The 14,973-nt window shown below is 41.4% G+C and overlaps 1 protein-coding gene across 1 annotated transcript in view; it reads right to left on the reverse strand.

Moving 5' to 3' along the window:
* The window catches only part of LOC102029565 (zinc finger protein 83-like), a gene marked incomplete at its 5' end in the record, with an annotated part of 24,037 nt that extends 9,064 nt beyond the window's left edge, over positions 1 to 14,973 (reverse strand). Inside the window, 4 exon segments of the mRNA XM_013508856.1 lie at positions 5,769 to 5,897; positions 6,334 to 6,460; positions 13,066 to 13,274; positions 14,487 to 14,973. Of these exon segments, the coding sequence (XP_013364310.1) occupies positions 5,769 to 5,897; positions 6,334 to 6,460; positions 13,066 to 13,080 (271 nt within the window).

Genomic DNA, 14,973 nt, shown 5'->3' on the forward strand with positions numbered 1-14,973 from the left:
AATATAAACATGAGCTTATCCAATATTAATATATTTGACTTCACAAATATCACCAGGAGAACACAGGTAACCTAATGGATGAAATAAGTAAATGACTCAGAGTGGAGATGGGTTTACCTACCATCACTATTAGTGATAGCAAAATGAGCAGAGAAATAGTCAATAACATGAGGAGTAAATAAGAGCCAGAGAAGAGGACAGCACCAGAGTGCCCACAGGCACCCAGTGAACATCACCAGAAATTCAGATGGAAAGAAAGATGGGAAACACAACAGTTTTTATGTGCTGAGCTCAAGAATGCAATTTCTAAAAGGAGATTGAAAAGGATGTCACAAAATGGAAAGATATCCCTTGCGCAGGGACAGGAAGAACCAACATAGTAAAAACGGCCATACTCCCAAAATTGTTACACAGATTTAACACAATCCTGATCAAAATACCATTAGCATACCTCACAGAACTAGAGAACACATTCCTAAAATTCATCTGAAACCAGAAGAGACCTAGAATAGCAAAGGCAATCTGGGGCAACAATGACAAGGCAGGAGGCATCACAATCCCTGACTAGAAATTATACTACAAAGTTAATGCGATGAGATCAGCATGGTATTGCCGAAAGAACAGACCTGAGTATCAGCGGAACAGATTAGAAATGCAGACCCAACTACAAACACACTCAGCCACCTTATCTTTTCACAAAGGAACCAAATATCTTCACTGGAAGAAAGATAGCCTCTTTAATAAATGGTGCTGGAAAAAATAGGCTCTCTATATGCCAGGGACTAAAACTAGACCCATATCTATTACCATGCACTAACCTGAAGTAAAAATGGATCAGAAATCTAAATTTTAAAACAGCAACACTGAATCTACTGAAAGAGAAAATAGGTAGAAATCTTGAAGGCATAGGTGAAAGCAAAGACTTCATGAACAAAACCCAAACTGCATGGGAAATACTCCATAGAATCAACAACTGGGACCTCATCTTATTAAAAAGCTTTTGCACATCAAAAGAAATCACCAACAGAGTGAAAAGACAAACCCAGAGTGGGAAAAAATTTTAGTCAACCATCCCTCAAACAAAGAACTTATATCTAGAACATATAAAACAACTGAAAACAATCAGACTGCCCCCCAAATTCAAAGACCCAATCCATAAATGGGCATCTGAGATGAATATGTACTTCTCAAATGAAGAAATACAGATAGCAAATAAATATATGAAAAAGTGTTCAACATCATTGGTCATTTGAGAGACGCAAATTAAAACAACACTGAGATTCCATCTCACTCCAGAAAGAATGGCTATCATTAAGAAATCAACCAATGACAAATGTTGGAGAGGTTGTGGGGAAAAAGGAACCCTTCTCCACTGTTGGTAGGAGTGAAGACTGGTACAACCACTGTAGAAATCAGTGTGGAGATTCCTCAAAAAACTAAGATTAGAGGTCCCATTCAATCCAGCTATTCCCCTTCTGGCTATTTTCCCAAAAGAAATTAAAACATCGTATCACAGTGATATATGTGCACCCATCTTTATAATAGCACAATTTGTCATAGCTAAATCTTGGGAACAACCCAAAAGCCATTAACCAAGGAGTGGATAAAAAAGATGTGGTACTTTTATATAATGGACTGCTACTCAGCTATAAAGAAGGATAAACTTGAGGCTTTTATAGGTAAATGGATGCAACTAGAAATCATACTAACTGAAACAAACCAGATTCACATGTGTAAAAATTGTATTGTCTCCCTAGTGTAATAAGCTGAAAGAGTAAATGAGATCCAAAATGTACAACAGATATTGGGAACTGGGAAGAAACTGTTCAAAATGAAAGAGAAACTGGGATGGGGAAAGGAGAAAAAAAATGGAAAAGTAAATATATATGAAGGAAAAGTGTGTGTGTATATATATATATATATATATATATATATATATGTACACATACAATAGTTAAGACAACTATCCTATTAATTTCTATTAGTTCACTGAAAAGAAAGGTTTGTGCTTATATCGTTTGATCAGTTTTTCATTCCTATATCTTGCAATCTGAGCAACTACTTTAAAGACAACAATAAGCAATGTACTAACCACTGTTACTCTCCATCTTGGTTTGAAATTTTTTGTCATTGTTTTTAGTGTTTTTTCTCTTAAAAATAAATCAATAAATAAATGGAATTTCCAAAACTGCAGACATTTTGTAGCAAATGAAGGTGATACAAACAATAGTGGAGAAGAATTCCATGAAGTGCCAGAAACAGGCTTAGTTTCCTGTAAAATACTATGAGATATTTAAATATTAATCTAGTACAGTGATACCTCAGTTGTCAAACAGCTCTAAGTTTAAACTGTTCACTACATGAACAGCAAAGTTTAAAAAAATTGTGCATAACTTTGCTCCATATTCAAACCAAAAGTCCAATGTGAAGAAACCTGGCAAAGAGTCACGGGTGGCTTCTCAACAAGGACACTAAGGGGTGATACGTCAGTCTAAGCACTGCTTTCGCCCAGACAACACAGAGTTCTCATGTTAGTGCTTAGAACATTCATCACTGTCCTTTTCCTTTAGTGCTTTGTGTGGAACTCCGTGACCATGGCTCTAAAGAAAGTTAGTGATACCAGCATTAAAGGTAACAGGAAAACTATGAGAACCACAATAAAGAAATCATTGCAAAACGTGTTAAAGACCTAGAAAAATGAATTTTTAAGTGTAATTTTTGGATCTCAGAACCAATTATTTGATTTTCCATTATTTTTTATGGGAAATATACATGAAATTCTCAAGTTTTGGTGTTCAAACATGAAGTTGTAACAGAGTTCATACACGGAGTTCATACACGGAGAAACCACTGTAACAAAATGGACACAAGAAATTTACGTGGAGAGAAGAATGATTATAGCAAAGCATTTGTTCCAAAAAATGACAAATCACTAAAATATGAATAAAACACGCAGTTAAGTTTATAAAACTGACAACATACCATAGGGGGAAAAAGTATTAAATTAAAAAAAAACCCTACCTACCTAAAGATGTTTCTAAGACAGAAATTAATAAAACAAAAAATGATATCCAAAAAAAGATATTCAAAAGTTCCAAACCTAAAAACAGTAAGTTTAACACTCAAAAGTGTATTTTAACAGTACCTTCTATGTTAGATGAAACAAAAGTAAAGAAAATACTGTTCAAAAAATTCTGGAATAGCGTAAATTTTATACAGACTCTTGCTGAGTTATACTTACTTCAGTGAAGAAGAACATTGTCTAAATATATAAAGCAATGGATAACCCCTGTTAGAACAGTCTCACAAATTGCAGATATAAAACAAAGAACACTACAAGTATCATAAAAAATACTCAACTGCTGATCATACACAGAAAAAGGTTCTTTCACACCACTTGGTAAGATACAGGACGAAAAACACTGTCTTCAAGAAATAATGGCAGCCTTTAAAATCTAAGGCATCATTCAATCTTAAAAGGTGCCCCACTAACATGCACAAAATCATGCTTTTTAAGTTTGAACTCACTACACGGAACAAAGGCCTAAGCCAAGGTTTGCTGTTGAAGATGAACAACGGCACCCCTGGGGAATAAAGGGTGGTTTACTTCAAAGCCTCACGCACTTGAGAACATGAACCTGAGAAAGGTGCTGCTAAGAGATTTCTCTATGCCACTGACTGCTGGCTCAAAGGGGATGACTGTTACCATATGTGACCAACATGATCACTGCCACAGAAAGACAATTCTGTGACAGTCCTCAAAAATTAGAACTCAGCTAGAAACAAGGCTCAGTGAGGCACTGCTGGTATTTTTATCTGTTGTGACAGCTCAGTGTACTTTCTAGGGTCTCAGGAATCGTGAGGCATGCCGAGGACCCCACTCAAGGTTTCCAGGGTGTAATAAATAATAGGGTGCAAGGGCCTTCTACACTGGGACTCTTAGGGGCCATTTAGAGAGCTCTGCACATGGCCCTGTAAGACACTAGACATCTCCCTCCTTCCTGATTATTGCCAGGCCACTATCTTCATTTTAATGTACAACTACAAGAGCTCACTACAAAGCAGACAAAAATAGAGTGGCTGACAGGCCAAATACTACAAAAGACATGCTGTTAGGTATGAGATCTTTCACAGACCTAGAACAACTGGCCTATCCCAATGAGGCAATGACCAGCTAAGTTTGTTAATAAAACAGACATGGGCCCCCTTCCCTAAAGAAGGCACTCCAGTTCAGTTCTTCTGACATGTCATACAGGGCTCTAAAGAACCTTACGTTTAATTCTTTGCTGGATTACAAGAGACAATCCAGAGACAGATTCCTCATTCACAAACAGCTACGATCACAGTGTTACAAGTGGCCCTTAAAAATGCAAATAAAGCTTGGAAGCAAGCCCTCAGGGCAGTCAGAGCCACACCAAAAAAATCTTAAAAATTATCTGAAAGTTTGTCAAGCCGTAAGAAACCAAATCCTATGAAAGTTCAACGTTAGCCCAAGCTCTGTTAAGTTTTGCAAAGAAAAACAAAAATGTCAATGTTCAGTGTTTTAATTGTGAGAAAACAAGACATATTCATGAACCACACAGCAACATCTGGCAGGGCCAGAATGATACTCAAACATACTAGGCAGACAATTCTCCTTCATGTGTTTCTATGTAAACGCACTCAGTGCAATAGTCCATAAGAAGGCTTCATGTAAACTCAAAGTGGATTATCACAGCAGAAGAAGATGACACATCAGACCCTAGGAAGCTCTATGTCAAAAGTAAATTTTAGCTGCGTGTCAGTCTACTTGGGAACTGAGGCAGGACGGCATGTCTGATACCAGCCTGGACAACTCAGTAAGACCCTGGCAGAGAATAAAAATGAAAGGGTTAGGAATGTGGTTCAGTGGTAGGATAACCCTAGGTTGCATTCCCAGTATCACAGAAAATTCACAGGCAGAATATGAAACAGTAAAAAAAGGAAAATCAGGATGAGTCAAGAATTTTCTACACTTAAAGACCAGTAAAAGTAGTGGAAGACAGAAAAAACTAACACATAAAGTAGAAGGACGTTGGGAGACTTTGAGATGGAGATCCGTTCTGTCCACACACACCATGCCAGCGGCCTAAAAGGTTGATTATGTGCTGTCCATACAGGACCGCTGATCCAAGGGAGGCCCCGTCTCTGGACTACGTTTTTGGTTCTGAGGAACAATCTCAGAAGACGTCACACTCCCGTTACACACAGCTGAGAAGTATCAAAAGCAGAATGCAAGAAAGGGCAGAGGCACCACAGCAGGGACACACAACAGGGTCAGCCCGGCGGGGTTTCTGGCACTCACATGTGAGGACAAGCAGCCGCAGTTTCTCATCTCCTGACCGGATCTTCCAACCACAGGAAACGGGGTCAAACATGGACATGGAACATGTAGAGAGCAAGACCATGGAGACCGCTGCTCTGAAGTGTATGGAAGGAACTGAGCAAAAGACAGACTCAAGAACCTGGGAGTCTAAGGGAGGACACCGAAGGGCCCTTCCCACAGAGCACAGAGTCAGGGACCGAAGACCTCACAGAAGCCGGTAACACGGTCTCGCGAGCTGCAGCAACGCTGGCAGGTAAAAAGAACCACGACCACGTCACTCAGCTGACAAGGGAAAGCCGACAGTGAAGAAACCCCTGCTCTGTGAGCTCACGGGAGGTAAGCTTCTTTCCCGCAGACCTCTCTCACCGAAGTCTGCTGGACACTATCTAAGGCTGCAGCCTCTACTCTGCCTGTCTGAGCTTACCTGTGGTCACACCTCTGACACATTCCCAGCCATGTGAGTTTGTCGATGCTTTCACTGGGCCACAGACACTCCAGGGCTCTGCCCCTTGCTCCAACGTGAAGAGAACACTCAGGTCGAAAGGATGGATTCCTGCGGTAGAGAGAAAGGCAGGTGATGTGCTGTGGCTTTTCAGCCCTATTTACTTGAGAAGGAATACAGTGATCTAGACAAATAGTTCACGGCTCTCTCCGGATATCTAGCTCTCTCCCAAGGACCAATGATTCCAACGATTGACAGGGATAAATGACTCACAGGGCTAAAAACAGAACTGGATATTTTAAGTCTGCTGTAAGGCTTCCTGCACACTTCCACTCTGAAACCACTACTGACATATCTATCCCAATGGCGGAGGCACACCTGAAGAAAGAGGACCATTGAAGTCCAGGTGCTGCGTTGTGGAACTTCACATTTCAGAGGCAATAGGGCATCTGTCTCAGTCGAACAACACAGAAGATTCCACGAAGAAACAAGGGAAAATGCAAACGAAGCAGAGCAGATTTGACTTCTAGAAGGAAGTCATCCTTACCCAGGGAGACCAGGTTCCCATAGTTCTCCAGCATCACGTCCCTGTACAAAGTCCTCTGAGCAGCGTCCAGGTCTTTCCACTCCTCCTGGGTAAACTCTATGGCCACATCCTTGAATGTCAACAGACCCTGAAATAAAAAACATGTATCACCATGGAAACATGGGGAAGGGTTATACTTTCCATACATAATGAGGAGGGACATGTCAGGGGGGATTCAATTGAAGTGACTGAGCTAAATCCATGCTGAGCACGGATCCACCCCTTGCACATCTGGAGTGACAAAGACGGTTTTACATGCTAATGAGGTAACTAAGGACAGGTGACTCCCAGGTAGCTTCAGGACAGGGGCTGCTCATCATGAAGACCTGGGCAGGATTAGACGGTCATGGCATTCCCTCCCATTCCCGCCCTCCAGGGAAGGGAGGGGGTCTAATGTTTGAATGGACCAGCAATGTCAATGATATAACCAATCACACCTAGGAATGAAGGCTCCATAAAAACTCTAAAGTTCGGAGTTCAAAGCAATAGATGGGTCAATGTCTGGAGGTTTCTGGAAGGTGAAGCGGCCATAGAAGGCATGACACACTGTGTTCTTTATCCCGTAGCTGGCCCTGTGCATCTTTTCCACACGAGTATCCATCTTTTGAACAAGTTTTAGAGGAAATGTTAATTGTAAGTGTTTGACTGATTTTCGTGAGCTGCTGAACCCAATAATGGGACCATAGGAATGGGAATCCCCACGTATGGGTGACCACTCAGAACCACAGGCTGCGGTCCATGTTTGATACTTATACTTGGCCATCCACACCCCAGGGCTCTGCCCCTTCTTCCAACATGGAGACAGCACTCAGGTCAAAAGAAGGCATTCCTGTCATCTCATGTGGGGACACTTCTGTGGGTATGAACCTGCAACAGTGGAGTCAAGGCTATTTCTACATAGACCGTGTCAGAATTACACTATATTAAAGAGCATCCCCCAACGAACTGCTGGCTTGATATTTGGAGAAGAATCCTCACACATCCAAAATGACAGCTTTCTGTGTGGTGAGGATACAGGGGAAAATGAGTTTGTCTTTACTATATATTCACACAAAGTAAGGTATGTTAGAACATGTTATATCTGTACAATTGTATTTTCTTATACTTTTATAAGAAATTATAATACTCTCTAAATCAAGGATAGATTTCCCATTTTGTGGACAATACATGAAATGCACAAATAAAAATTCAGAAACACACTTTCCTCTATGCTAGATGTTAGGTCCAACACCCTAAGTGTCACTTGGTATCTACATGAGCTAGAGGATGGGTTGTGTGTTGAGAAATGACATAGTTCACAGTAGCTTTAAAGAAAGAGCAGAATATAATAAAAGCATGATAATTATAGCGATAGTACAGGTTAATGCTTGTGGACACTTCTAGGTACTACATACTATTCTAATTGTTTTATGTGTATAATTCATAGCAAAACGTGAGGAATGTTTCCCTGTTACTATGAAGAAAACTGTCACAGACACTATGACACTAGCCTCAGGTCAAAGAGCTAAAAATACCAGAGTACACATCTGAAACTATGGCCCAGGGTATCAGAATGAAAGCTATAGAATCAAACTATTAAGCAATAGATACAGCATCAAAAATAAATTAGTACTAAATTTCCTAAGTAAGAAAACTGAACCAAGTTCAGGACAACACTGTGAATCTGTATGAAAGTTCAATATTTATGCACACACATAGGCGTACATATTATGTTTGTCACTGCTACCAGTGGATTAATAGGACACTATAGTACAAGTTTAAGGCAAAGAAAAATATTGAAGATATATTTTCTACCACTTAAAAAGAGAATCTTGGAAAAGGCAGGCACGCTGGCGCATGCCTGTAATCCCAGCACTTGGGAGGTTGAGGCAGGAGGACTGTCATGAGTTTGAGCCCACGGTGAGTTTAAGACCAGCCTGAACTACATAGTAAGACCTTGTCTCAAAAAAAAAAGAGAGAACCTGAGGGTTGGAATGTAGCTTGAAGGTACAGCACTTGTGTAACATGCTAGAGGATCTAGGCTTGAAATCTGACACTGTAAAAAAAATTTAAATAAATGAATGGGACCCGCATAAAAGGCATGGAAGTGCATACTCATACACTTATGCACACACATTACACTTAAATCAACAAACTTAAAAGGAGTCTCTCTCAACGATTCTTTTCAGTGATTACTTTTTACCCCCACTTATACCAATGCGTATTTCAGCGTGCATGGACAACGCAAAGGAAAAAAACAACATACCTCAGACTATAAAGCACTAGTGTTTACCAGGAAGTCTAAAATGGTACAACAGGAAAACTTCTATGATGGAATTTGAACTTCAATCTCTAATAGATATTCATACTAAAATATATTGACAATTTAACCACTTACATTCAGGTAAACATTACCAAAACTCAAGTGGAATTTACTAGCTTAATAAAAATGTAAGATGAGGAATTTCTCAAAGTATGGGGTACTGGGATCAAAACCAGGGCTTCACCCATACCAGAAGAGTGCTGTATCTCTGGGCTACATCCCCAGCCCACAAATTATTTAATTAATTAAACAGATTAAGAGAAAACAAGTATGTATTTCAAAAATATATAATAAACTCGAGGCTTTTATAGGCAAATGGTCACAACTAGAGACCATACTCATAAGCGAAATAAATCAAACATACATGTGCAAGCACCGCATTGTTTCTCTAGTGTAAAGCCTGAAAGAGTTAATTTAAACTAGGAGATATGATAGACATTGAGAACTGATAGGAAAGCACTCATAGGTAAAGGATAACTGGAATATGGGAAAAGAGAAGGAAAAGAAGGAGAAAGTTTGTATATATGTATATGCAGGATAGTTAACACGGGTGTTCTACTGTCCTGTATTTCCTTGCTGAAAGAAACTGTTAGTGAGGCATTGGTTGATTAGCTTTGTATGTCTCTATGTGTTTTCATGAGAAACTACATTGAAGATATCAATATATAATACAATAAGCATTGTTAATTCCCTACCACTCTGTTTGTAACTCTGTAATGTCTGTACTGATCCTATGCTATTTTGTAAAATGTTGTCGGTCTGTTAGTATTTTCCTCCTTTTATTTCTAAAATAAAATAAAAAAATATATATATATATAATGAAAAGAATTATAGTGGACCCCCAAATTTGAGGGTGTTACATTCCTAGAGTACTCATAAATTGGGAAAAACTGTGAATTTCAGAGATGGTCAGAAAAATGCCTATAAATCCCTACTTTTACCATTTAACCCTAAATACACTATGTCTCCTGCAGTTAACGTAATTTAATAAAATACCATACCAATAAAGCCCAAGAAGATGCCAGGTGTTTTGGCAGTGTCTTAGGAATCTTAGGGCTTCAAAAACAAAACAGAACACTCAGGATAGCTATATGGCATGCAGCCACCTGTTATGCCACAGGAATGCTGGTGCTTCTGCAGGAGACTGGTGACAGGGCAGCAGCCAATCAGCAGCAAGAAGAACTGAGCAACTCTCTCAGATTGGCTACTTGCAAACCTCCCATCAAAAAAACAATTTCAGAGGATATTTCCAGTTTCCATGAAATTGCGGGGATTTCTTGAACATTCACTAGTTAGGTTCTAAGGAAAAATCTGCAATGATTGAGGTTGCAAACTCTGAACTGCGATTCCTTAAGGGTATATTATATGGAAAAATTAAAAAGCAGCCCCAAAATGCAACTTGGAAACCTAACAAGCCAGCGAGCCTGATACATAGCAAGCATATTTCTTCCAAACAGCGCAACTGGGAATGAACTCTGGATGCGCTTCCTCCTAGTAAAGGAGAAAGAGAGGCTGGGTCACACTCCAGCCCTTCGCAACTGCACAAGACCTCTGAGCAGGCATCAGCAGGAGGGAAAAGGTGCAAAATAAGGAGGCAGAGAAGACAGAAAAAGCTGAGTTAACAACTAACAGATACCATGACTACAACCTGGAAAAAGAATGTTACTTAAATATAGAAAGTAAAAAACAGTGGAAACCATCCTCCTCCCTTAGCAGCCTTCCTTAGACACACATGTTCCTGCGCTCACATGCATGGAACACCTTACATTTCCATTAGCAAATACATCATGGTGCTTAAGTAAAAAACACTGCCTGGTCCTTGAAAAGAAATTATGCAACTGTTCTGAAGGACTGATGCCAGCAAGACAGAGGGGCAAGAAGCCCCACATGATCCCTCCCTCAAGGGAACAAGGATTTAAAAGGAACACAGCAACGAACTGCCCTGGTGAGAAACTCAGAAAACACCTCAGAGGCTGGAACCCTTCATGCAAGCCCTGCAGGAACAAAAGTGAAGACAAGCAAGGGCTTAAGTGACTTCAGTAAAGAGACCATCCCATGCCTCTCAGAAGAGGAAGAAAGAAATGTATACGAGTCTATCTGAAATTAAGATGGCCCTAAATTTCTCAAATATGAGAAAGACTGACATACAAATTCAAGCAGCTTAAAGAAATCTAACTAGAATAAATGTAAGTGACCTACAACAAAACACACCAAAATGGAACCACCAAGAGTCAGAGAAACAAAGAGTCTTGACAAGAGCAAGAGAAGAGTGACTTCCTACCCAGGAGTGCACTCCTACGCGAGTCAGGAAGTTCTCGGCGGAAACTTCGCCAGCTACACGTAGTGGACAGTACATTCACAGTGCTGATGAAAACACTGCCAGTCAACACCACCACACCAGACAAAACTGTCCTTCAAAAACGGAGAAATTGAGAGTGGCCAGATAAAAATTAACGGAGTTCATTACCACTCAACCTGCCCTACAGTAACACATTATTTTCTTCTTCTCTTTTCCTTCTTTTCTTTTCTTTAATGAGATAGGATCTTGCTCACTTGCCCAAGTTGGCCTCAAATCTATGATTCTTCTGGCTTGGCCTCCACAGCAGATGGGAATAACCATGTGCCTCAGTTTGCCCAGCCCAAGAATTTATAGAGAAATCACGAAATTGAAATGAAAAAAACCAGAACAACAAAAGAGAAAAAGCATATAAAACTGCAGGTACATCACATAAGCCCTTCACTATGAATAATTACATCCAATTTGAATGAATTAAATGCTTAAATTAAAAAGATACAATGATTGAAGAGAGAGTTAAAAAGGAAACTAAGGTCCAGGTACATACTGTAAACAAGCTTCCCTTTGGTTCAAAGGTCTCACACAGGCAAAAAGGGAAATGACGGGAAAGGAAATGCAAATGGAAACCAAAAGAGAGAGGGGGTGGCTACTCCTTTAGTTATTTATTTATTTATTTAATTTTAATTTATTTAATTATTTTTAACTCCTCTATTTTAAAACACAGTGTTATGGTTGATACACTGTGTCAACTTGGGGACTCTAGAGGTTTGGCTAAATGACTCAGCAGGAAGCCAGGATACTTACTTTGTATACATCCTGAGCCTATGAAAGAGGAGGGCAAAGATTATGTGAGAGCTACACACCCCTTAGGTGGGGGTAGCCTGTTTACAAAGTAAGGCAGGGAAAGAGGCTGCTTGCAGCCATTCCTCCCTTTTGCTCTGGCTGTTTGCTGTTTGGCTTCCCTTCCCCTCTTTGCTCTTGTTGCTTTGCTACCTTCTGCCTCGGAGCCAGCCAAGTATGGACTAAAACCTCCACAAACTGTAAGCCAAATAAACCTTTCCTTCCTTCATTTTGGGCGTTGGGTATTTTGTCTCAGCAACGACAGAAAAGTAACCAAGACACACAGCCTTTAAGATACAAACTGTCATAATAAAAAAAGAACATTACATCACTATTAAAGGGGCAGTGCCCCAGGAGATACGATAATTAGAAGCACATACCCAACATTAATCCTCTCCAATGTATGAAGCAAACATTGACAGAGTTAGAGGGCACAATAACTGGGGGATACTTCACGCTCCATGTAACTTATGGACAGAATAACCAGAAATAAACAGGGGGCTTCAACAACACTACTCAGCATATGCACCTCACAGACGTGTGCAGAACATTCTACCTGACAGCAGCAGAAACTACCTCTACAACACACAAAGAACATCTATTCGTTACACTGTGTTAGGTTAAAAATGAAGATTTACTAAGTTTAAGAAACTTCAAGGAATTCAAATTTTCTTTTGTGCACAATGGAATGAATGCAAAAAATAATAGCTGAGGAGATACAAAACCCCACAAATATGTGAAAATTTCAAACAACCAACAGGTAAAAGTAGAAGACGATTTCAGAGATCATCTGTAGCAAAAAAAAAAAATGAAAACAAATACGCCAAAACTTACAGAACGCAGTAAGAAGTCTAAGATAGTAAACTTAACGTCCAGAACAAAGGACAAACTCAACCCAATATTTGTACCTCAATCAAAACCAAAATATACTAAAGTACCATTACGTAAAAGGAAGGAAAAAAATGAGCATCACAGCAGAGATAAACGACAATAGTGGACACGTTAAACCATAAAACATGAACTTTTTGGAAAGATCAGCAAAAACAACAGGTGCTTCCCAGCATCACGAGCAAGCAGTCCCCTCACATGATCCATGTCACTGGCAGAGTGAGACGGGGTCCTAGGGGAGAGGAGCGAGGCCGAGTGCACCCCGCATGAGCGCGCAGGTTATGGGGCTACAGGAAGTTAGCAGTGCTGTGTTCAGCACTTCACAAAGGAGGGAGACAGGGAACCGCAAATGAGATCACTGCTTTACCTGAGTAACAGCCATTTTCGACTCCTTTTCTTTCCTTTCTCCTCTTCCAAGCTTCTTCCTTGTGTAACAGGAGATTCAGAAGATGGTCCTAGCAAGGGTCGCTGGCCCACACCTCTAATGCCGGCACTTGGGAGCCTGAGACAAACACATCAAGGCCAGCCCGGGCTACACAGTCAGTTCCAGGTCACCATGAACTGCATAGTGAGACTCTGTCTCAAAAAAAAAAGTTAATATGTAAAGTCAAAAACACGTTGTTTAACGCTAAAAATGAACATATCCCTTTCTCCTAACAGTCAGACACACAAAGGAGAACCTCACTGTGGAACGGTGGGCTCACCGCTGCCCACTGCACTGTGGTGGGGATGCAGGGATATGAAACTCCTGCAACAGGCCCAACCAGACCTCCTCCACACCTCTTCAGAGTGTGCTGCCCCTGGTGAAGGCCCAACACCCAGCAGCAGAAGAGACCAAGGCTGCAGAGTTCGTCTTTCGGACACAGCCCCTGCCCGGACCAAACCCACAGCTCCAAGGATCAAAATCTGATCGCAGCCTCAGAAATGCAAGACACCTCTGTAATGTCTGTACTGATCCTATGCTATTTTGTAAAATGTTGTCGGTCTGTTAGTATTTTCCTCCTCTAATTTCTAAAATAAAAAAAAATAAAAAAATAAAAAGAAATGCAAGACACGGTCTGGGTGCCCAGTGCTGTGCAGAGAACTGAATCAACTTAAATTTTATTAAGGCTGGGTCCCAGGCTGACCACGCAGAAGGGGACTCTCTGCTACGGAGCCACAGAAGATTTATTTGCTCAACACCTCAGCGCTCCAATGGGAACCCGAGGTTGAGAGCACCACCCAGCAGAGCAAGCCTAGCCCCCTCCCAGCTTCCGGCTCTGCTCTCCCTTTGGAGCCTGTCGTTCCCAGGACCCAGACAGTCAACTGGGAAGGATCAGAAAGAATCTTGCAGAGCAGGCAACATGGGCCAGAGGTGGGCTGAGGGTGTGGGTAGGATTGCCGTGGAAGGCGGAGGCCACAGAAGTCTCCAAGATGACACTAGGAGACCTGTGAGTGAATTCTAAGTTGAGAGCAAACCAAGAGAAGGCCCTGAGTTAGGAGGTACAGCGGCACCAGGAAACGGCAGGAGGCCCGTGCGGCTCAAGCAGAACGAGCAGGGAGGATACTGCAGGCGATGAAGGCAGGGAGGACTCCCAGAAGCACAGCGAGTGTGGCTGAGATGTTCTAACACTTCTCTACCACACTTGAAATAAACTTTGAAATGCTGGAGCGTCAACCATCTAATGCAAAAATGTTTTCTTTCTTTTTTCAATTAAAACACTTACAAATATGATCATATATGCTATATATGTTATATTTATGGACACGTGTTCAGCTAAGGCCCAGCAAGGGCAGGGTCCCCCCTACCTGAGACACTGTGGACTACACAGGAAGTCATTTCCAGAGCTCGGGAAGCCACACGGGAACTGTGAAGGCAGGGGTACCTGTCGGATGTCCCAGCAGACTTGAGGTGATTCTAGGGCTCCTGGGGGAAGTCTGAAGGGTATGCAGACACATAGGTATGGTGTCAAAGCCATGAAGAAAGCGGTATCGTTTAGAGGTTCAAGGCTAAAGCATGGGTCAGCGTCACATCCGGACAACGGGGTTCAGGAGACACCTGCAGAGGACGCACGGTGCTGTCTGCCTGGGCTGTGAAGCACCTCTCGGCTCCTCCAGCTCTGAGCTCCTCCCTGTCCTGCTCCTCTCCCGGCTCCCTACCTTGCTGGCCTCATCTCCCTGGGGGTCAACAGTCTACATGTCTCTATTTTTCTCCCCTGCTACCTTCTTGGCTGCTTCTTTCACTCCTGGCTCTGTTTGGAGTCGCTCACCCGCCCTCTGCTGTGCCATCTGTTTA

Source organism: Chinchilla lanigera, unplaced genomic scaffold, assembly GCF_000276665.1.
Source record: "Chinchilla lanigera isolate Chin_1 unplaced genomic scaffold, ChiLan1.0 scaffold00157, whole genome shotgun sequence".
Taxonomy (NCBI): Eukaryota; Metazoa; Chordata; class Mammalia; order Rodentia; family Chinchillidae; genus Chinchilla; species Chinchilla lanigera.